General features: G+C 39.7%; 1 protein-coding gene across 1 annotated transcript; it reads right to left on the minus strand.

Moving 5' to 3' along the window:
• Positions 1-691: 691 nt before the first annotated feature.
• Positions 692-23,089, minus strand: LOC127448872 (vigilin-like). Its single transcript, XM_051711766.1, has 28 exons — positions 22,994-23,089; positions 21,671-21,742; positions 18,499-18,613; positions 18,246-18,412; positions 17,407-17,622; positions 15,572-15,778; positions 15,160-15,375; positions 14,757-14,963; positions 14,469-14,576; positions 13,954-14,058; positions 13,711-13,789; positions 13,457-13,596; positions 13,026-13,130; positions 12,820-12,933; positions 12,495-12,581; positions 12,281-12,412; positions 11,920-12,138; positions 11,556-11,777; positions 11,197-11,415; positions 10,946-11,084; positions 10,179-10,327; positions 9,994-10,098; positions 7,728-7,862; positions 7,460-7,603; positions 6,988-7,167; positions 3,861-3,977; positions 3,626-3,766; positions 692-1,872 (listed from the first exon to the last, which is right to left on the minus strand). The coding sequence occupies exons 3-28, from the start codon at positions 18,572-18,574 to the stop codon at positions 1,780-1,782; spliced, it is 3,822 nt and encodes a 1,273-aa protein (XP_051567726.1). The 5' UTR covers positions 18,575-18,613; positions 21,671-21,742; positions 22,994-23,089; the 3' UTR covers positions 692-1,779.
• Positions 23,090-24,756: the final 1,667 nt, after the last annotated feature.

Raw genomic sequence — 24,756 nt, forward strand, 5'->3', positions numbered from 1 at the left:
AAGAAAACCTATTCATGCATTTCCAAGTTGGTTTGGCTTGAAAATGTGATAGGCATGGAGAGTTTAATGGGTATTGTCGCGAATGTCAAACGAATGTCAAATATAAAACTAACTTTACCGCACTAACAGTTGCTTGACAGTAGCAGCAAATGACAGCGGAGTGGAAACAATGCCCAAACGAAAGTGCAAATTTACAGAAGATTTGCACAAAAAATTCCCATGGTTTCGTCCAGGTCGAGATCCGTGGGAAGCAGAATGTATGACATGTAAAGCTGGCACTTATGAGTCAGTTTCTAATAAAGGTGAAGTGAAGCATAAAGGGTCAGCAAAAGGTGAAAGTTCATCAGGTAAATTAACCGAGTACTTTTTGCGACCCCTTTAATTAGACACTTTTACTCACAGAAAAAAAAAAAATCAATCATCTGCTAGGCATCAACTCAACAAAAACGCTACTTCGTGCGGCAATTCCACGTTTTACTGTGACATGTCTCATTATTAATTCATTTAAATTTTATGGGTGGATATACAAAGGTCCAACTTTGCCCTCCTATTCTTCAACAAACATTGTACAGTTTGTGTTTCATTCAGCTACTTTACATCCCATCTTATCCAATACCAACAGCCTATATTTTCATAATGGTATTGTTTATTGATTGTAAATGTGTAAGCAACCAGTCTTGCTACAACAGGGCCAGATACATTTTCAATTTTTATTTTTATTTTTTGGACAGTTTATTTTCCAGTGTCATCCATAATTGTTTACCGTGTCATCTTTGCATAATTCTTATAAGGCTATTAAGAGGGCCATTGCTATGGTTTCAGACCAACCTGCATAGCAATTGGAAGACAACAAGGGGCTGGACAACTGACTCATTAGCAAGAATGAGCATCACATGACATTACTTGACATTCCATTGGCACAAAATGGTCTGCTTTTTTCCTTCCAAATGTTATATGTTCACTGTTTTTTAATAAACATGACTTCTAAATATCAAAAAGAAAATGAAAAAGTATAAGCCATTAGTTTAAGATTTAGAGACTTTGGGAACACTGGGACTGCATAAGCGACTACATCCCTAGGACTCCCACAGCAAATGGCAGTTTGAAAATACTTCTGTAGTGAGAGTCACTCTTGAAGTCTGAAAGTTTTAAAGGCTGCATGGAATAAGTTCCCCTGCCCAAATCAGAAGAGTTAGATAAAATAGGGAGGGAGACAGAGACCACTGAAATGTCTCACACCCTTGTGAATGAGGCAAAGTACAACTGGTTACCCATTTCCTAAGAATGCATTTGAATTCAATAAGAAGCATCATCTTTTAGAGGTAAACAGTATATTTTCCCCCAACCCCATTGCAAAGGCAACTATGAAACAGAGCAGCGTGATAAACCAAAGACTAACTTTTGTAATGAAATAATATTTTTGTAATGAAGTCATATCAAATGCCACTTAAACCTGGATTGTTACAGACCTGAAGCATTGTCAGGAGTACTTTTGTTATCCTTCTATTTGTGAATCTCTCTACATGCAAACAGGTTGACTTATTTCATATAAATTCAGCAAAACTGTGGCAGACCAGGTAGAGGCTGCTATCATAAAAATGTTTACCACCTGTTTTGGGGATCAAGACTTGTTTATTTGCAAATGTTATTCGAGTAAAAGGAAATGTGTTGATATATTGGGGGTCAGAATCAGTGGTCAGTCCACATCCACATGGGTCAAATAAGGGACAATTGTAGAGGGGACCAAGAGGCTGCAACAAATGTTGACAGACACACATTTCAGAAACGTTTAGGTCCCCATGGAGATGATCTTGCAGCAGCCACAGGTGCACCAAAGCTGGGGAATTCCTCAGAGCTGCTCATATCAGGGGCCTAAAGCAAAAAAAAAAAAACAGTAACAGTATGTCAAATCCAAATTCACAATTAGAATTTTGATTGAAACTGAATTTGCATTTCATGACTAACACTTCACGACTGCGATTTCAAACTGCAAGCAGAAAGCGAACACTAGTTAAGTAAAATGAAATAAATATTAATTAACCAAAAGATTAGTGAAATGTCACACTGAGATTCTGGCTTCTAAAATATTGCCCTTTGTGATATGAACTTTAGGCATCTTTACACAGCAGAGTTAAGCCTGCATTGAGCAGCATTAAACAGGCTGTGTAAATGCACCTAAATGCCACTTTAGATGCAGTTTCTGTGCCACCTTTGCCATGTAAAGATGGCTTAAAGGGTTAGTTCACCCAAAAATTAAAATTCAGTCATTGTTTACATACCCCTGTGTTGTTATAACCCCATATGACTTTGTTTTTCTGAACACAAATGGAGAAATTGTTAAATGTTGTGCTCAGTGAGGTTATACAATGGCAGTTTATGGTGACTGTCTTCAAGCTTTGAAATCACTCAAAAGTATAATTCAGAAGTCTAATAAATTATTTCATGAGACTCATTATTCTGAAAGCATACGATAAGGTTTGGCATGAAACAAACCGAAGTCTAATGTATTAGTTAGTGAATCTGCTGACCGACCGTTGGTGCACAAGAGCAACAGAATACACAGCCCCCGCTCTGAGCGTGCAAGTCAAAACCTTGTTTTGTTCATCTAAAAACCTGTCTGCAACAGCGATACTAAGTAACAACAGAAAATAACACAGCTGCACACAAACTTCCTAAACATGTTTGAAGAGTTTGTAGTTGGAGAATAGATGCATTTCCATGCCCAGCCTTTTGTGTTTGAAACGGAGAACTCAATCAAACAGAGAGATAGAGGCGGCGGGAATGTCTGTCACCTCCTCTTCATTCTGAACCTGTGTGTGTGTGTGTGTGTGTGTGTGTGTGTAATGGACCTCTGCGAAAACATTCTGTAGGTATAACATGATCAGCCAAAATCAAGCAATTTTTAAATCGGCTAGTGAGATGCTGGCTTCAATATGAGAACGTTTTTGGACCGGTGCCAGATCAAAGTGGACGGGGTTACCTGGCATGCTGCCACAAATAGAAACCAAACGATCCATAGAATGTCTCATGCCTGGTTAAGACAAAAACTGATATAGCATGTCGTTTGCCATCAGGTTAGGTCACAGTGAGACTGTAGCTGCCTTCAACTTCCTCTGTCTATCTCTCTCAGTTTGATTGAGTAGTCGGTTTCAAACAAATAAGAAAAACATCTATTCTTCTACTACAAACTCTTCAGACTTATATAGTAAGTTCTGTTCTCTGGTTTGTGTGCAGCTGTGTTGTGTAGTTAGTATAGCTGTAGCAGACAGTCTCATGAACGCAGAGATCAATGGTCTTTCAACAGTTTCACTAAATAATACATTAGATTTAGGTTTGTTTCTCACCAAATCTTATGTTTTCATAATTACGAGTCTCATGGAATAATTTTTTAGACCTCTGAATTATACTTTTGTGTGCTTTTGAAGCTTGAAGATGTAGTCACCATAAACTGCCATTGTATGACATCATGGAGCACAATTTTTTCACAATTTCTCCCTTTGTGTTAAGAAAAAGTCATTCTGGGGTTTAAACAACACTGGAGTAAGTAAACAATGACTGAATTTTCATTTTTGTGTGAATTATCCCTTTAAGATAGTATAGCACTCAAGAGACAATATTAGTTTACCTTCTCATTGCTAGTGGTCCAAGGAGCCTCCCTCACAACAAATCCTTTGGATGGACCACGAGATTCTTCCATGCTGCCAGCATTGGAACCAGAAGGCTTCATATAGGCCATTTTGGCTTCATTTTCAACCATATCAGCCATCTGAGAGAAAAATGTGAAAGACAAATTTACCTTCAAAGAAAAGTTGGCATTTAAATAATTTATTCTTGCATTTGCAAGTAAAGCAAAATCTTACATATTCTTCCTCAAGGTTTAGAAGGTGATCAATGGCTTCATCCACCTGCTCTGGACGACCAGTCACAGTCACTAAATTTGGATCTGTGGCTCCACTCTGAGGGAACCGAACATCAACCTGGAAAGGCAAAAAGGAGTTTTCCATTTGTTTGATCCCTTTTAATTATCTACATTATGCATTCAAAACTATCACTGTATTCAAACATGTCATGGGGTTTATCTCTACCTCCCTATCTTAAAAGTACTGTATTTTCCAGAAATAGTCACACCTGACTACAGGTCAAAATCTCTTTGTTGAGAAAAAAAAAGCCACATCTGTTTATAACTATGTTGTGCACATATAAAAAGCTTTTAGTCTGAGTAAAACCATATGCCTGTTGTATTCTATTCATTTATTTACACTGGCAACTGTGAATATTTCTGATATTTGCAACCCTCTTTGCAATGTATTAATTCTCCTGTTCATTGACTGAATGCATTTACTATGAGGATGAAACGTCATTTTTTTGGGCATATTAGGAGTTGCGTTTGACAGCAGTCAAGAGTTTGTTAGAACAATAAAGTTACGATGGACAAAATATTTATACTGGTTGCATAAAATATTTTGTAAAAAGCAAAATATTGTGAATTGGCAACTGAAAAATGCTTCTACCGTCTCTATGACTGATGTTTTCATTTGTTTTGGTGCGCGTGTTTGACCAGCTGACATCAGTTATGTACTAATTACAGGACTGCAACTAACAATTATTTTGATAATTATTTCTTCAATTAATCGGATTAAAAAAGAAATTGTATTTCCTTTATTAAAATGATTTTTTATTTTTATTTTTAAACAGAAATGATAAAGGGTGTAAGGACTTTGTTCGATTTACATTAATTCATGATTCTATACTGTCACAAATATTTGAACAACGTGAAATCATGAAAAGTTTGAATTTATTATTATTACTTTCAGTACATATGCAAAACAGATCCTCTTATTACTTGTAAAACTTAGTGTAAAAAGTACTGTTCATTAAAGAGTAAAATGATCCATCAGGACTGGAGTGGGACATTGCAGAGTGCAATAGGGACCCCAGAATAGAAATAATAATAATTCTGTCTAGCTGAAAAATTCATAATTGTGTTAGATTCATAAAGTATGCTTGTACACTGTCACTGATTACATACATTTTTAAGTATTTTCAATTAATATTGTAGGTTTTAAAATGCTATTGTCCCTGATTACATGTTTCTAAACTATTCTTTTAAAAAATATGTGCATGTTTATCCAGTAAAATAATGTTTGCCATGGTATAAATTTACTGGTGGAATCAGATATTACATTTGGCATTATCAGGAGCACTATCAAATATCAGGACTCTTAGCATTATTATACATTATATTCAGCATTATATACAGTTTAATATAGTATAATCAACTAGGGCTGGGCGGTATATCGACTTTAAGAAATATAGATATATTTTCAAACGACATAGGATGAGAAAATACAGTGTTTGCCTCTCTCCTCTATCACACTCTCCACGCAACTCCACCCCAACTCTCCCTCTGCCCCACTCACTCACAAGTTCTCCTGCAACATGGGAGACAAAGCACCGGTCCACACTGCCGAAGAAAACTCCCCGTCTCAATCAGCTCCCTATGTCGTGAATCAATATATCATGGACACTAATTCGGGCACTGGTAAAGGTACTGATCCACTGAACATTGGGACACTTAGGACTCAATCACACACGAAACGTTAACAAGCTCGCACATTCTAGTGCAGCTGTTATTAATCAGCACCATCGCTGTATAAATTACACTATCATTCATTTTCAATGAAGATATTCAAACAGTGTTATAGACCTTTTTCATACTCTGGGTTTTGGAATGCGGAAGTAAAAGTTTGCAGGGTAAACTTCGACAGCGGTGAATGGGAGATCACAGCAAATATTATTTTCACTTAGCCATTAACTCCAAGGCCAAAAGAAAAAATCCACTATTACATCTGAATGACTTTCAAGAAGAGAAAAAAAAAAAAGGTAGAGAGTGGTGGATTAAGACAACCCCGGCCGTGAAGTCTTCACAGCCCGAAGTCTTCTGCCATGAAACAAAGCGCACTGCAAGCTTCATTTACCATCTCACCTGTGGCTTTGACTTACAACTGAACATTTGCCAACTTCGTAGAAAATACAGATACTCGTGCTTTAAAGTCTCATCCCGGTGCTCTTTGTATTATATGCAATTACATGATGAGAAACGATCTAAAACACTTTAAACTGCACACTTTAACCTCTGAGACATAAGCGTGACAACGAATGCTGCACAATTGATTACAATGAAACTGAAGCGCGGTATGACGTTGTATGAGTTTAAATCAAAGCGATTGCGCTCCCTTTCTCCATTGCGATCAGTTTGATGTGAATGCGTGCACTTGCTTGCTCAGTGAAGTTTAACGGAGACTCGCATGTGGTTAAAAACAAACAGTTTTGCAAAATACACGGAAATACGCACCTGATTTTGAATTCATAACATACATTATAAAACTGAAAATAGCAGTGAAATGTAAGTCATGTGCTGGAGAGAAACAACTCTTAAGCGCATCAATCACTCTTTCAACGCACCTGAGGCAGCAACTGCTCCACAGGGTAGGTTTATTATAATCTTCTTTGAAGTGTTTATAAAGTGCTCTCATGCGCTGGACAACTTGGATCGTGTTTTTTCCGCTTGAGCTCGTTTTTCAAACGAGTTTCATCATGCAACACATTTTCACTGGGCTGAAAGGTGACGTCACTGATGGAGCTTCTCCGTGCTCACGGCATATATCCAACAAACCGATAATGAAATTAGTTGATGATTTCCATTATCGATAATAATCGACAACTAGTTGTTGCAGCCCTAATAAATTATGTACAAGTCGTTTCGGACTAAGTCGCAGGACCTTTCAGATGATGAAAAAACTGCAATTTATATTCTGGAAAATATGGTACAAAAACTAAAAGACCTTCAGACAAATGAAAACATTGGCAAGCTATAATGTATAATTACTTCAAAAGATTGGAAATCAAAATACTAAAATCACAAGTTTGTGTCAAATGTCCTCAACATGTAGAACTGGTTAAGACTTATCACTTCTGCCAACTCACTTTAAACTCATCCATGATCCTGCGTATGCCCTTGCCGCGTGCCCCTATGATGCGAGCATGGACTCTGCTGTCCAGGGTGATGTCCTCAGAGATCATTTCCTCCAGCTCATCCACTATAGCCTGAATGGCATCACGTGCTGCCACAGCATTCTGCTCGTACCCAGTAATGGTAATCTGATCCTAGTAGACCAAATCAAATTTAAAAAGTTCTTGGTCATAAAAAAATGTCCCCTTTTTTTTTTTTTTTTTTTTACACAACGCTGCTTGCAAGGCTATTGTGATTTCTTTCATATATTTGCATCCTCAATTGTGATTGGTCTTATCTACCATACATATATTTGGTTTTGTGTGCAGGTGGCTATTAAGTTAGAGCTTACAAACTGTTACAATTCTACTTCTGCCTTGCAAGCATTGTTATTTCCTTCAGAAAATGTAAATATAGTTTTATCTAAATATGGCTCCCGCCCATCACCTGGTTCTCATCATTTTTCTCTGGAAACTGAATGTTGACCTCATGTTCATTGCGGATTTGTGTTATTATGGCGCCCTTGCGTCCAATGATCTTGGGGTGATACTTGGGATCCACAGTGATGGTCAGCTTGAAACTCCTGAGAGCCTGTTGACCAAAATAAATGAAAAAAAATGGTGTGAACACTTGGTGCAAAATGTTTGAATGCAATGTGCACCATTGCTAATTGAGAACTGCCTGAAAGTTTGTGCGATCCTGGCTTCAAACTCACCCGATCCTCCTGTTCAGCCTGTAGCTCTTTGACGCGCTCAAGAAGACCCTCTTTAGCGCGGTCAAGGTGTGAGGCTAGGCCAGTAATGGAGATAATGTCAGACTGTAACTCAGGAGCAGGCACTTGAATATTAACCTGAAGGGAAAAGGTTTTTTTTCCAGTTCAAAGAAGAGCAGTAAGAGAGAATTTATAAAGTACATTGCGTTTTTGTATTTACCAAAAAAATAACATCGTATTAACATTAGAGGTCGACCGATATGTTTTTGGCCAATGCCGATATCCAGAGAGCAGGGTGGCCAATAGGCAGATATAATTACAATTTAATATAATAATAAATTACATATAAAATGTATTTTTACAAAGTTAAAAGACTGCATTTTAGATGGTAGAAAGAAGTTTCTCCTGGTTTCTGTTTAGTCTTACCATTTTTGTAATGTTTGCACAAAGAAATTGTAATACATTAGGAAGGAAATAAGTGTACACAGTAGTCCAGCAACCACAGAGGGTATGTGCACATAAGCAATCGAATTCTCTCACAAAAAGACAGTCAAACTAATAGTACATATAGTGCACAGTAAATGATAGTGAATATTTACTTAGAGTAACTTCAAAGTAAAAGCGCTTCATGTGCTCTAAATCGTGCTTGTGCAGATCCTGCAAACAGCAATCTCCTGCCAGCTTTCAGTTCACCTGCTTGGAGTGTCAAGGACTGACCGTCATGAAACATTTGCGAGTCAGAGGAACAGAGTTTTGTTCCAGGCTGACAGAATGAATGCTACAGAGGATGAAACGGAGGATTTGTGAGGTTCAAAAATTACATGGGTTTAAATGAGATATTTACAGAAAGTACATGATAGAAGTTAGTGATATTTTAATTTTTATCATTATACAGTTATCCCTTACAGGGAACGGTTGAGAACTTCAACATTGTGAGCTCTAACGCATTCTGTCACAGCTCTGATGTGGGACCATTTAAATGAGCCTGTTGCACATTGGTCTATTATGGTGGTAACATGATGGCACAAAAAAAAAAGTGATTAGTCATTTACATGTTTCAGCCAGCTCCTTCACATGCAAGCAGGCGATTAACAGTGCCCTCATGTCTAAAGAAACTAATTGGTAGGAGTGGGAGAAAAAAAAAAAATAAAAAAAATAAATAAATAAAAAAAATAATTCTCCGACGCATTGAGATTTTTTGTCCAAAGTATTTGAACCGATTCTGAAAAATTTTCAATTGATTCAGTTCAATTTAAACCAAGGCAGCACAGTGGTGCTTATGTGCATGCCAGAGTGAGATGCTAGAAACAAATAGTTAGATGCGCATATACTAAAGCCAAGCGCACACTACAGAACTGATCACAGACTGGATGCATCAACCACACGACCATCGTCCCCGACTGAAACTACAATCCTGAAATTAATTTACAAACCCAAGCACACAGCAACGGGAGAGTTTATTCGTGACAAGTCAACAAACAAGATGCAAGATGGGCTCACGCTTGTTATTGCACTGATTTGCACAGAAAGCTAAAAAAACAGCTGAAAATAATGACAGCGGTTCGGGAGACGTAGATGATGTTTTTTTTCCTTCAAATTGTTTTTTGTCTCCTGCTTCCCAATGCCCCTCTCCTCTTGCCAACTCTATTTCATTGGCTGTTGCTCATTGCTGGTCTCTCGCCATTCAGAAGTGCACATAGAAGATGCTTGATTGACTTCCTAAGCAGCAACCTTGCTATGCGTGTCACTTCACTATCACCAGTGTTGTGGAAAGGAGAAGCGGACGTCTGCACTCAGAAGATACAGCATCTCATGTAGCCAACCTATAACTGTGATTATAGTTATAGGCTCAAAAGCCAATTAATTATAAATTAATCATTTAATACTATTTAATACTATTTACAAAAAAAAAAAAAACTAAAAAAAAAAAAACTGGGAGGACAAGATGCATCAAGATTCGTTTTGTAATCAAATCATTACTCTTTGAATTGTAACCAAATCGTGAGGCCAGTTAAGATTCACACCTCTACTAATCAGCCAAGCGGGAAAACTTAGTGGCTGATACCAATAATTTAAAAATACAAAATATCGATTTCTGCGATATAACAATGGTCGACCACTGATTAACATGTCTCTAGTCCAATTCATAGACAAGCCATGAGCCTTGTGTGATCTTACAGCAAATATATGTAGTGATATTTAAATCACAGTGAGCATGACAACTGTGCAGTCATGCAATTTCCAATGAATAAATAAAAACCCAACCAACCTCAAACTCATCCATCATCTTGCGGATTCCGCTTCCTTTTTGACCAATGATGTAGCGATGAAGGTCAAAAGGCACTTCCACCGCAATGGTCACTGGAACCAAAGCCTAAGGACAAATATTCAACACTGAATATTGAGATCTACAATACATTCCATTTTTGAATGAGACGATGGATGGAATCGTACTTTTAGTGCCTCAACAGCAGCTTCACATCTCTCTTTGCGGCCAGAAAGCACAATGACGTCACACTTCTTTGGGGCTGAAGGGTCAGCAGGCTCCTTCACCTCTCCGTTGGCCTCTCCATTCTCCTGCACTGGAGCATCAGCTGAAGGAGCTGAATAAAACGGAAAAAGCTCACAAATTTCATCCTTAGAGGCTGAAATTTTTTGTAAACTCTTCAGAAAAACACTTGGACAACTAAACTCTAAACATCCTCTGGGTCAAAGTGATTAAATGGGGGCTAAACAAAATCTAAATAAGCTACAATACTGTTTTTCAACTGAACAATTAATTTTAGAGACATTTATATAAAAAAAAAAAAATCTCCAAGGTCCTGAGTAGACTTTAGATTTTAAGTGCAATTTTAAGTTTTAAAAACAAAAAATATTTTGTGGTAAATGACAGCATTTCTCAGATAAAGCCTAAGTTGTACTGCACTAGGAATAATCAGGAAGTTCAGGTCGGACTAATCTGATCAGCGACCTTTGTAAATATTAACTTTAGCAACTCCTTCCTAATGTTGGCACTATGGTGCCAACAGTGAAGATTTTGGAACAGTTTTAGATAGTTTTGCAGCTTCAGTTTCAATACACTTTTTGGATCACGGAGGGGGTTTTGAAATTTCTTAAAGTTTATGTACTAGAGTACATGTTCTATTTCAAAATATCAAGGAACGACTGATTTTTCATGATGAAAGTCCTTGTGATTATTAATAGGTCACAGTAGTATTAACCTTGTTGGTCCTCTCTGTCTGGAAACTTTATCTGCACACTGTGGTCTTTAGTGATCTGTTGTATGCGTGAGCCCTTAGGCCCCATTATGGAGCGGTGGAACTTCTGAGGGATCACACACTCCATGGTCACTTGGGCGTCCTGCAGATTAAGAGTAACATTTAGTCCATTACCCAATTACAACATCACAATAACTACAGTTGTCTGACATGTGCACCATGTTAATGTATTGCAGATTCAGTAAGCTACTCACCAAATCCTCAATCAACTCCAGAATACGTTTCTTGGCAGCCTCCACACAATCTTTGGCTCCCTTTAGGGTGACCTGATCACTCTGTGTGCCAGTCCGGGGGAAACTGACAATAATGCCACCATACTCATCTGCCATGTCCCTCAGGACTTGACCACGGCGTGCCACAAAAAAACGATGGTGCTTGGGATCGACGGTCATAAAATCCTCAACAATGTTTTCCTGAAATTGGTAAAATTATGATTTAGGCATTTAAACAAATGGAATCCATAAGGAGCACAAGAGACTCATTTTACTGTTGGGGAAAAAAAGGAGAATTTCCCCATTACTTAAGATAATGTTCAAGTCAAACATGGACTTACCAAGCTCTTAATGAGTGCCTCCAACTCCTTTTGTGCTTCAGCTACAGCTTCCTCTGTACCAATGACGGTGATCAGCTCCTGATCCTTATCCTCAGCAGTAGGGAAGATGATCCTGGCACCTGTGCTGTCCCGCACCTTCCGGATATTTCCACCTCCTTTGCCAATAAGGAACTTGTGGTATTCAGGTTTGGCACGAAGCTCAACTGTGTGGCTTTTAGTTTGCTATTATAAAAGTTATACAATGAAATGTAGACCAAAAGTAGATTAGACTGTAATCACAAGTTATCATTGGTCATGTTAATTTAAAAGCATTTCAGACTTGAACAATCAAAAATGTACCCAGAAAACTATCAATGAAACCTACCTTCTCTTCTGCCAGGGACAGCAGCTGTTTCTTGGCTTTCTCTACCTCCTCTGCTGGGCCTCTGATTGTCACTGCATCAATGCCAGAGCCCTCTGTTGGGAAATGTATGTGCACGCCACCACACTCTTCCATGATGGAACGCACAAAGCGCCCCTTTGAGCCAATTAGGGAGTTGTGCAATTTTGAAGGGATGGAAACCTCCATCTCTGTAATGTTTGCCTGCACAAACATTTGAGAATAATAAATACACCATTTCATCTATATACATCTTAACTAGGAAAAGAGCAACTGGAAGACACTAATAAATCTCACATTAAAATACTACATTGGAGACATAAAATGTAAAAAACAAAAACCTCACCAGTTCTTTCTGAATAGCCAGGATCCTGTTTTTTGCTGCCTCACAGTTTGCCTTCTTCCCAGTGATGACAATCATTTCAGAGTTGCTGTTTTCTGCAGGCAGGTCAATCTTAGTGTTGGTCTCTTCACGGATCTGGGGAGATAAACAAAACAGTAAGTTAGTAAAGGGGATGAGCGTGGATGATCCCATAAGAGTCCTAAAACAAGCTACGCACCTTCTTTATATTTGCTCCTCCTTTGCCAATTATGTTTTTGTGGAACTGTTTGAAAATGGGCACAGAGACTGAAAAGCTATTCTCCACCTGGAAAGAGAGCATCAAGTTAATGGTCACCTACTAAGGTACTTACTGTACTAATGAGTGTATTTAGTGTAAGGGTCTGAAATGATCACAGCCTACATGAAAACAAAAGTCTAGGGCAGTTTAAGAAATACACTACCAATCCAGAGTTATTTTGCAATGGTGTTATTCCACAGATTGGTACTCTGTTACTCTGACTCTGCTTGCTCAAATACTTAAGTGATACAGAAAATGTTTGTACCATTTCAGCCACCATTTTCTGCATGAACTTTGTGCATTTCTCCACCTCAGTGCGAGGCCCACGCAGCTGTACAATGTCACTTTTCTGCGCTGGATCAGGGAAGTTTATGATAACCTGCAAATGGGGCAAAAAACAATTAGTCTATAATACACTGTACATGTGGACATGGTTGGGAAAATATATCGTGCAGCTTTAACATTTCCTACCTCAGGGAACTTGTCCCGAATTTCTTTTATTTTCTCGCCTTTCTGTCCGATGATGGCTCTATGAAATCGCTGTTCAATGATCATGTCCTTTGTACGCTCATTCTCCTGTTGAAAACGCGACATACTCAGAGACCTTCAGCAATGAGTTGCCAAGCAACTTCTGCACATAACCCAAAGCACTTTATTCTCAAAGGCTGTAAATCTTAAGGGTATTTTTCCCCATACCAACCACACATCATAGCACCTGACTTTATTGAAGATTTAAAGCAAAATAAATTCACTGTAGAAAAATCAAATAAAATGTAAACATTGTGCCGTTCAATTTTGAGAATGAAAATGTAACGAGTGGTAAACCATAACCAAAAGAACATTAAGACAGCAATGCAGATAACAAAATCCTCTTTATTCATTTACAAATCCATCCAACTTGCCATGCGTGACGCTAGCTCGAGCAGCTCCTTCTTGGCCTCTTGGACACCAAGGGGGTCACCCTCGATACGGATCAGGTTACTCTTCTCATTGTCAGGTGGAATGCGGACTGACACTTTGTGCTGATCTTTTATGCGGTTAACTAGGCATGGAGAGAAACACACAAGGACAATATGAAGGACACAAGAGTTTGCTTCCATAATAACTGCTGTAAATACAACTTTGATTTTATTTTTTATAAATTAATAAAACTGACTGTTTGCACCGCCTTTCCCAATCAAGTGTCGGTGGAATCTGGGGTCCACGCTAATCTCGGTGTAGTCCATTCGACTAACCTATTATATAAAGCATACATGATAACCAACCAAATGGAGAGGTTAAAAATTAAGTGTAACTGTCATGTTTGATACATTTAAGCCAATGTATGCTAGATAAAGTAAGCGGAAGCCCGCTTTTGATTCGTCAAATCCTAGGGCACTCAGACATGCTTTGTTCTTACCAGATCTGTGACGATGGCTTCAATCTGGCCCTGTACTATTTGTACATCTTTTGTGGGTCCTTCCAGCGTGATCTTGTCCTCTCCCTCCGTGAACTCAATGTGCACCTGTTAATAACAATGTAATTTAACTGGCCTCGTCTTTACCATAAAAGCATATTTATCTTTACAGCTCTACAAACAGCCTGCATTTGTTGTCGCTGCTTATCTTTAGAGACTCATCTATAGTGACCAATTCTATACACGTACAGTTGCATCCTGGCTATATTAGTTTAGTAACAATTACATAAAATGCATCAACCCATTTGCAACTGTTGAGGGTTTCTTCGTGGTTCTTGAGGCATTCGCCATACTCTGGAACTACCATTCCTGATTGATGCGATCACTGTCACTTTGACGGGTGACTGATAGGCAGCATAAACATGTAAACCAGCTACATTCCACATATGGTACTCATTGAGAAAGACAACGGAGAAATTTGGCAAGCACTGTGAAACGTTTAGTGAAAGTAGACTCGCCTTGGGCATTTGCTGGGTGATCTTTGCCAGATTCTGTCCTTTCTTGCCAATAATGAAGCGATGAAGCCAAGAGGGAGCCAAGACTGAAGACACAGTGTAGCTGTTGGCCTATGCAGTGAAAATAAAGGGTTGGAATGTCATAAAAAGGTCAAAAGGTTACAAAGCCAAATTTAAAGTATTTCTGCAGTAATATTTCAAAACATTCCCTAGGTAAATGCTTGAAGGATAGCCTGAGGCCTCATTCTTGTACTTGAACATGGAGGAGGGTAGGAAATCAAGTTTGTTTACCTTGGCATACACTTCAGTGAGTGCCTGGCCCAGCCGGTCTGGCTCCCCACGCAGGATTACTGTCTCTGAGTTGCTGTCGAGGGGTGGGATCTCGACCGAGACGCCAGTCCTGTCCAGGATCTCTTGCAGGGTGTTACCCTTAGGCCCAATCACATACTTATGCTGAGATTTCTTCACCTCCACTGCAATAGTTGTTGCATTCTTCTTCTGCAAAACAGCAAAAGGCCACAATTAAAATCTTCTACAGAAAAATTGCACTCTTCTATCAGTCTCTTTGAAAGCTATTAATACAGGATTATTGGAATTCTTTGACATTTTGGAGATTCAGTCCATTGAGCATACTATGGTCCTGGGAGAGTCAATAAAACACCCATTAATTATTCTTGAGAGCCATTCTGCTTACCTTCTCGTCATAAATCTTCTTGATCTTGACCATTGCCAAGGCCACCTGCTCTTTCTCCCCGGTGATGACAATCTCAGTTTTGTTCACACTGGGTGGAGGGACATTAATTCGGGCACCCGTCTCCTGCATCAACTCCCCCACCAGCTTGTTGTAAGCTCCAGTGATGAAGGGGTGGTACACCTTTTCAATGTTCAGTCTCTCCACTGCCCGCTTGTCCTGCATTTAATTATTGAAATAATTGTTGTCTAGGTAGTTCATTACTTAAAACAGATACATCTCACAAACCAATATCTATATAATTTTGTCCAATAACTGATGAATATGCAACTCCATTTGATTAACAATTCTCCACAGCTGCTAACAACTGAACAGACGAAGTAAAACAAGCTTAAAGTGGTATGTGGTCCCTGACCTGCTCAGCAGAGATGAGCAGGATCTCATGCTTGGCCTTCTCCAAGCCTTCCTTGGTTCCAGAGATCTTGATGAGGTTACTAGGGTCTTCGGGTCTAGGGATCTGGATCTTGGTGGCAGTCTTCAACTCGAGCTCCTGCAGCTTCTCCCCACTCTTGCCGATGACAAAGCGATGATGTTCTTTGGGGATGGCCACAGTAGCTGAAGCCTGTAGTCAAGTATACACATTAGCCTTGCCAAATAATTTAATCTAAACCAGTTACATTTTAAGGGGTCATGACATGCCTATTTTTTTTTTTTCCCTTCCTTGAGGTTCACTTATACTGTACTATTAAATGAACTTTTTCTACCCTGTCTTTGGCCCTCTGTCCGAAATGCTCAGTTTTCTGTGTACTTCACCTTTAAGACACGGCCACTGTTATGACTAAAATCATTGATAAGTAAACGCCATCCCGCCATTACAAGTGTGGAACTGTATTTTCCAAGAACAAAAACTTGCAAGCAAATTACAAAATCCCAGGCAATCATTGATATGGACATATGTCCCAATTTATGTAAAGCACACAAACTACAACAGTCTCTCAAACTGTTTCTCCCCAATACTTATCAGGCATATAGGATTTGGTGATAAAATTACGCCATTTAAACAACGAAACTAGTGGAACACAAGCTGCGATTATGAAGGTTTAATAAATGTGCATCAAGCAGTAGGGAGTGTTTTATAAGCGTTGGTCGGCACAGGGATTCCCATTTGATCTCCCAATTTCAATACGAATCCCGTGTCAGGAAACACAGGATGGGGAAATCACTCTCGAATGATTTGCCGGTCAACCAGGGGAAGGGGTCTCCAGTGATAAATTTGCCACTTAAATACGGACATGAGGGACACCATGGCTATAACAAGACAGGTGAGAAAGTAGGCAGCCTTACTACCATTTACTTCACCATTGTTTTTCATTGCGCTTTACGCTCCGTGTTCTTTTGCTGTATTTAAATAATTTAATCTCAAGTCAATATTTTGTGAGGAATTGTGTATTTCCTTGGTAAGTAACCATGTAATAAGCACGAACCGCTCCCCTTTGGAGTCATGACAATGATTTATTTTGTGATAAAATCAGCTGACAATACAATTCCTTGCATATAAAACGAACACAGGCAGATGAGACATTAGAATTACACTTGTTACTCACCAGCATTACTGTCGTGTTTAATTTTGTTGCCACTGCTACATCTTTCAAAACATGTTTTTTTGCAATGCCTGAATACTTGGTTCTCAGAAGAATTGATTTCATCCATGTATCCAAATAATCCAAATATTCAAATCTGAACTTCCTTTGAATTAGCCACTTATTACTAATTATATGGGTCCTCAAGAAGGTTATGCAGAAACAGTTTTTCCACAACCAGGAACACAACAATGGCGGGACCTAACTTTACTCTTTTCGTTGGTTAAAAGCAAACTACAGTTACAATAGTACCACTTTCAGTGTTGCAGTATCCCAGCCTCTTTCTCTCACGGTCAACTCACCGGCCGCAAAAATTATGTACGTTGTGGAGGTGGAGACTATGCAAATTACACGTCACTGTAATGTAACAATATAGCAGATTTCAAAACGAGTTGTTTATCAGGGTGGAAACAATAAATGCTTTTTTTGTACTGGAGAGGAAGCTTTGAGTACTAAAACTTACAGCATGATTTTATAGTGCAATGACCTCTTGGATGTCAAAATATCCAAGTGCAAAAAAAGAAAATTGTTCAACAGAAAATAGGAATCTTAAATTCAATCTAATATTACATTTAACTCTTATTAAACTAGCTTCAACAAGACATAATACCTGAGTCTGCAGTCTTGACACAATCTCTTTGCGGGCTTTCATGACAGCGTCATGTTTCCCAGACACCATTATGGAGAGGCCTTGGTCTTTAGCCATGGAGAGTTCCAGGTGAGCTCCAGTCTTGTGCATGATGTCAAGACATACTTTAGCCTGGTCTCCTTCTCCAAACTGGTTCATATCCTTGTACTTGCGCTCTTCCAGAGGAACATGGAAAACCTGAGGGGAAAAAAGTCAAAGCGGAAAACTCAGTCAGACCCACTTATCAAAAGAGTTGATCGATTTCAGTAAGAGTTGGCGACTTCTGGCGACAAGTGACAGAGACTGCTGACAACAAAGCTGAGAACAGTTTAGCTTTGTACAAATGAGGAGAGACTTTCAGTAGCGACTACCAGTGGGAGTGAAGACAGTTTTTTGTGAGCAATTTCACTGTTCTACACAAATTTGAAAGCCACATATGGATATTATTTTTTTAAATTGTGGAAAAACATGTCCAACATTGTCTGAATTCTGAGTGAGTTGGACACGTTGATATGATAGATTTAAAGCAATGCTGCAGTTTATTTAAAAACACGTTCCTCAGCAGAATGTCTATTTTTAGCAGTGAGAAAACATATTCCTTATTTTTATCAACAATACAGCTCATTTGTCATCAGACTTTAAAAAGCTATGGCCACTTATGTGGTCCACCAATGACGTTAGAGCAACCAGAAGTACAAACGTCTACTAGCAACCAACAATACAGAAACTTGTACCATGCAGCAACAAACTTCCTGGCAGTGTGAACAGAGCTTTACATTATCCAGGTAGGATGGCAACTGTATCTAGCTTCATTGCTATACCTGGGTGATTATTGATGACTTAAGAGGTTTGAGCTTTGTTGTCCAGGCATTTCCAACATCTTGAACCCCCTCTGGAGATGAAGGCTTTTCAGGCAGAGGGGGAAAGGCATCCTTGTAGGTGGGGAGGCTGTCCTCATCTTCTGCACTGCTAGGGCCTGCCACAGCAGCTTTCAGGAAGAGAGATTTTAAGACACATTTACAACTAACCAGGAATGGCACGGCTGCTTCACTTTGCAAGTTTACCTACACTCACCTTTGACTTGCTCTGGCAGAAGGCCACTGCGATGCTCATTAAAGCTTTCTTGCGTAAGTACAGCGACTGAGCTCATGGTCGAAATCCCACGTTTACACGGAGTCCGAGTGTGCCACTAAGAAAAGGAAGAGCTCCGGTGAGTATTACAGATCAAGGTAACTGTTGATTCAGGCCTATCAGCAAAATTATCACAAAGATAAAAAAATAAAAAATTTTTTAAAAAAAAAACAAAAAACACAGCAATAGTCCTTTTGTCACAGACTGTGATGACTCGTTTCCACCTTATTTAGCAGCGTAAAGTACAATTTTTTAAATATTACACATTTTAAATATTGAGTGTAAATGTGTAACATATGCTTATTTTTATATTACCATGGAATTAGTTTTAAAAACTAATTGCCACAGCTGCGAGGGGGTCTCGATTACAGCTGCTGAGTAACAGTAAATTTGGCATCTCCCATCTGACTCGCTTAATTCACTGCTCTATTTTTTTTACTCTTCTGGAAAGTCATTCAAACGTAATAGTGGATTTTTTTCTTTTGGCCTTTTGCTGTGATCTCCCATTCACCGTTGTCGAAGTTTACCCTGCAAACGTTTACTTCCGCATTCCAAAACCCTGAGTGTGAAAAAGGTCTATTATGGTATAAACAGTTTATCAGTATGGGTGGAGATAAGTCTTTTCATAATAAAAGACCGCAACATCTTGGACAACAACTTAACCATGATTTTGTGTAACAATGTGATTAGCTGAAAATAATTTAGGAAATATTATAAGGGAACATAGTCAGTAGGAGCAATTTGTATGCTCTGTCTAAAGACGAAACAATGACTATGTTTACGTGGACACCAGAAAGCTGGTTATTGCGAGAAAACAGAGTTCCTGTTTACATGCACAGATTAGCGGCATTCCCTTACTCCCGTATACATGTGGCTCAGTGAGTAAGCAGCTTTCTCCACAGCAACGTAATTTTCCCACGACGCTTGTGTAAATAACAAGCATGGCATCCGAGGAAGATGTCACTTTTTTACTCAGTTGATTCACTTTATTTCCAGATATTCCAGAGTTGCTGCTGTGTTTGTTTCCTTTTACTTACTATAGTTTCCCTCTTCAATAAAACTCTGGGATTCCACCAATGTACAAGCGCATAAATGCAGTTGTTAGGGACAGTCGATATTTTACATTTGTGTATAAATGGATATAGTTTGTGTGCGATTTTCCCACTGTACTCCCAGAAATGTTGAATTCTTTCCACTGCTGACTGATTGGTCTCTATCCTATGACATTTACTATCCCGATCTGTTCCACGCACACAAACTCTTCCAACACCTATCAGAACATACTTAAGCATTTAGAATCCAACAATAAGCTGCACTCTCCAAGAGAAACCTAGATGTGTTAAAGAGCATCTATTATGGTTTTTCAAATATTACCTTTCATGTAGTGTGTTATATAGCTGTTTGTGAATGTAAAAAATCTGCAAAGTTTCAAAAATCAAAGTGCACGACAAAGACTTATTGACTCCCAAAAAGAAAGAACCGATTCTGAACACCTGAAACGAGTCGTTAGTAATTCCAGACAAAAAACCCACCTCTGGTCTTCATTGACTGCTCGCGAACAGCTTTGACCTGCCCTCAAACACTACACTAAGTGGTAGACCAATCACAACAGACTGGGACATCTGAGCAATCAGAGCAGATTAGGCTCTCTGAAAGGAGGAGTTTAGAATGAATCCTTTAGAACGGATCATTGAATGAGTCGTTTTTGACACTGGGAAAAAAGGTAATGCTGCAATTTAAATGATGAGCAAATTAAAGTGTTTTTTGACCTTGGATGCATGTAAATCTATTGTATGAGACCTTTAAAACAAAATTAGACACATTTAAAAAAACATAATAGGTGCTCTTTAAACCGCTTTGTCTTGATCTCTTAAACGGCGTTAGGAAATCAATGTTCTTGTTTACATGACGTTTCAGAACGCAGCTTTCTGCTAAAACCCTGGAATAAACCGTTTTCTTAAATGCATGTAAACGTGGTCAATGTTGATGGTCAAAACTGCTTGTCTGTTACCATGGAGTTAGATGAATGAGCTCTGAAGCCAAGAGGATTTCCACACTAACCCTTATATGCTACACTCAGTGCATGTAGAGCAGCGAAAATAATATTTTCTTTAATCTCCTTTACTTTATAAATTAGAGTCCCATAAAGCATGCTTGCATTTAATTGAAAACATGTACACCACACCTCAGTGAAATCATATCTACTTGGCACAATGGCGGCTAAAGTACAGTTGCATACCCCAAGCAGGACTATGGCCTATTATAAAAAATAAAAAAAAATATTAAATAACATAAGACAGAGGCTACTGTTACCGCCATGCAGCCTTGAATTCTGAAAGACCACTTATGCTTGCTGCTGAAATTCTAGCCGAGCAGACAAGTACAGTCCTTTAAGCTCTTCAAAAGTAATACATACTGAGTAACGAGAAGTAAAATTGTGTGCAAACTAAATGTAGTAAAATGGGAGACCTTCAATCAATCCAGTTTGAAATGACTGTTATGGGAGACCATCACAACAGTTTGAGATGACTGTAATCTACAGATTGAGTAACCCTTGGCGTAATTAGCTAATCACTCATGTTCAGCCATACAACATTCCTTCCAGTTCGCTCCGACAATCTGCCCACCACCCGAACCCCCCACATGCAAACTCTGAACCCTTCTACACAAAACAAGCCTGTTTAAATGTGCTGCTCTGCACACCCCTCCAGGGGCCTCTTCCTCTACAGGCCTCATAAAGATTCAGACCCAAAGGCAACACCTTCAGAGACATACATACAGCTCCTTGAGGCAGATCAAAAGTCCATGCACTTCACACAGTTTCACAATAATTTAACATGGAGCATGTCAATCCACAAACAGAACATTAAAATAATTCATCAGATGATCATAATATGATGTTAAAAAACAAACAAAATGCATCATATAACCACTCAGAAGATTTGATTTCATTTTAATTATGCACACAAGGCAAACAACTTGTGCCCTGTGGCTATGAGACACAAGATCTACACAAGTAGCGAATCCCAGGGTCAAACATGCAGCATGCAAGGCGATCCCTGGGCCTGTGAGCAATTTAATCTTCTAGCAGAAACAATGTGATTAATAATCTTACCAGCTAAATGGTCAGTTACCAGAGAATCCGTCCTGTAAAGCTGCCCGTTCGTGTCAGCCTGCCAGCTTTTGCCTAAAAAAAAAAATAAAATAAGGGGAGGAGGAGACACTGTCACTTTCAGTCACTGGAATGATCCAAATGTTAGTTTTCCAAGACCAGGGTACACGTGGCATGATTTTTTTTTTTTTTTTTTTTTTTTGCGTTTCCTTTGACGTTGCAAATGTCATCATCATCTCCTCTACGCGGATTTAAAATACTTGCAAATGTTACTTATGGAGTGAAGTTGGAAATGGGAAGCAAACAAGCAAGTTTAGTCAACTACTTGTTAATCGTCTTCTCATATACACGGGATTTAAAAGATTAAAATCGAGACATGTCTGAAGATGGCTTGTATATTCTTGTCGATACATAATTATCAAGACGGCCAGCCATGTCTGATGTTCCCTATGATAAAACCTTTGTTTTATGAAGTGTGTTGAAAAGGCCCAGCAGCTCTCTCGTCTTGCTAACGTGGCCGCTCCTGCGTATGTCAGATTTGTGGAGGTTTAAATATGGCGATTAACATTTGTTCTCACAAGGACACAAGTCCTAACTGGGAAAATTATTAAAAATGTATTCATTTAATAGAAAACACATTTTTGTCTGTAAAAGAGCGGTGCAGAAGAGAACCATGAAAACACTTCGTCTCTCAGCGAATATGAGTGCTACGTCAACTCATGGCACGCCATGCTAACGGCTAACGGACTGGAACAGACGGATTTTGCATCCTTAACACTTGATAATTTCACAACCGTTTCCCTCTAAACGTCTTTGCATCTCGGAAAAGATTTATGGGTACATTTTTCATGAATTAATTATGTTTGGCTTTGGAGAATACGCCAGTTTCTCCGGTTTGTTGAGATGAAAAACTTGTCCAGTAAACTTTCAACTGCGCGTGCGCGACAGTGACACGTAACCCAGCTAGCGCGAGCGCTAACACACACTGGATTAGGAAAACTTTACTCTTATATATCCATTATAACCATACTGTTACGTGTATGACAACGTTTAATAAATGTGCGTTGAAAACAACCTTTTCCGGTCGCCGAGTGATAATGTTTTAGACAAAAGCGGCATTTGTGACTGTCCACACAAAGTCCACGTAGGCATTAGAGCAAAGGGTGAAACAGTAGGGAGAAACTGACATGGAGTCGAGCCAGTGCACATTCTCACGGCAGAACAGTCTCCCAACGATGCAGATGTATGAAAGCTCGAGTAGATACATTGCAGATGCTCTTATTTATAGAATATGGAGATTGATATGTGAAATGCAGAGTGACTTACTTGTGTTTGTGTTCCCGTCTGCCCTGTGTGGTGCAGAAGCTCGTAGTGAAACTCCACTGGCAAAAGGGAGGAGTAGCAGACTGTGAGTTATATAGCTCAGCCCTCCTCCAACCACAATCACTTACGTCACACTCTCCTCACTGGTCATACCTTTCTGTCTGGAGTAAAAACTAACGAAAATGTTACACAAACAGTGTTGTATTGTTCAGTTCCCTTACGACTCAGTACACTCGACTTTGCGTAGTAACGCATATGGGGAGTGTCTTCTTACACGACCAAGTTGAAACCTCTCTACAATAAGGCCAATATTCTAATATTGGCTATGGAGTTTGAAGCCCGCGCTGTTTTGGTGCGAAACTGTCCGCTATAAAAACAGGTGCACAAACACCATTTCCTCAGAATTGCTTCCTTCAAGACGGCGATCTTCTCTTGTCTAGAAGCCCTCTACCTTCGCCGTGGATATACACGAGTCAGCGGGCGGAATCAACACAGGAAGACTTTCCGCTCCCCTGCAGTGCTCCGGCGAACATCACACCGCCTCACCAATTGACGCTTCGCTTGTGAACGGGCCTCAGCGTCCTGATTCCCCGCAGCACTTCAGCAGGGTTTGTGTATCCTTACAAAGCAATTGTGTATTGTATATTGTGTGATATAAATATATATTAATTTATATATTTTGATATCTAAAAGAGTCACTTACATGTTCACGTCTTTTTAAAGATGTCCCACCCACCTCTTCTGTGATACCCGAGGATTCACACGAGGAGGCATGGTGGGGCCGCAAGGTCAAGCAGGATGATTTTGAGGTGGTCTTTGTGGAGGCACACGCGCCGTGAGCCCCTCAATCTCTCCGGCGCACATGTTTTCCGATACACTATGTGCGAGATGAGCTCCGACCTAATGAAAGAGTGGGAGGCCTCATCTTGTGCAGCGGTTCTGGAGCTGGGGATGATAATGACGATGTCATGTCTTTCACTGCATCAGGCGAGTGGTCAGTGGATGATGCTACCGCCCCTCCCCCCAGTGAGGGCAAGGAATGTGCATGTGCCACTGACAGGGAGTTGCTCCGCGTCCTTACAAGGGCAGTCGAAGAGCTTTACCTTGAGTGGTCTCCCCCAGAGGAACCTAAACAGTCTTGCCTCGATGAATGGTTTCTGCAGTCCGGACGGCATCAGATGGCAGCGTCCCGCAAATCTGCCCCATTCTTCCCCGAAGTTCATAATGAACTATCTAAGTCCTGGCGCGTGCCCTTCTTGGTGGATCACGTGGAAGAAAACGGTTATGCCCAATTACCCCCTGTGGAGGAGGCGGTAACGGCACACCTCTGCCCAGCGAGTAACAGGCCGTGGAAATCATGCCCCATACATCCTTCCAAACCGTTTCAACAAATATCCGCACTATCGGGAAAAGCTTACTCTACACAATGGCAGTGCTCCAGGTATTTCAAGCCAAGCTCCTCAGGTAAATGGACAAGCACAGCTTTGATCCAGAGACATTCAAAGAGCTCCACACCACTACAGACTTAGCGCTGCATGAAAGTCACTGCCCAGGCCATAGTCAAGTCCACGGGCAACCTGGCAGCTCTGATCGACATATATGGCTGACCCTCACAGAAATGATTGATAAGGAAAAAGCCACTCTGTTGGATGCTCCAGTGTCTCCATCCGGCCTCTTTGGTGGCTCTGTGAATAAGTTTGCTGGGTGTTATGTCAGGACTCAGCAGCAGTCACAGGCTATGAGACACTTTATGCCTACACAGAGTA

This window comes from Myxocyprinus asiaticus, chromosome 12 (genome assembly GCF_019703515.2).
Source record: "Myxocyprinus asiaticus isolate MX2 ecotype Aquarium Trade chromosome 12, UBuf_Myxa_2, whole genome shotgun sequence".
Taxonomy (NCBI): domain Eukaryota; kingdom Metazoa; phylum Chordata; class Actinopteri; order Cypriniformes; family Catostomidae; genus Myxocyprinus; species Myxocyprinus asiaticus.

Bases quoted from the DNA above. Each gene is read 5' to 3' on its own strand.
- LOC127448872 (XM_051711766.1), bottom strand. From the start codon at position 18,574: ATGAGCTCAGTCGCTGTACTTACGCAAGAAAGCTTTAATGAGCATCGC. The intron at 7,604-7,727 runs GTGAGTTTGAAG...TTTGGTCAACAG, and splicing joins AGGCTGAACAGGAGGATCGG to GCTCTCAGGAGTTTCAAGCT. The intron at 1,873-3,625 runs GTAAACTAATAT...TTTTTGCTTTAG, and splicing joins GGACCACTAGCAATGAGAAG to GCCCCTGATATGAGCAGCTC.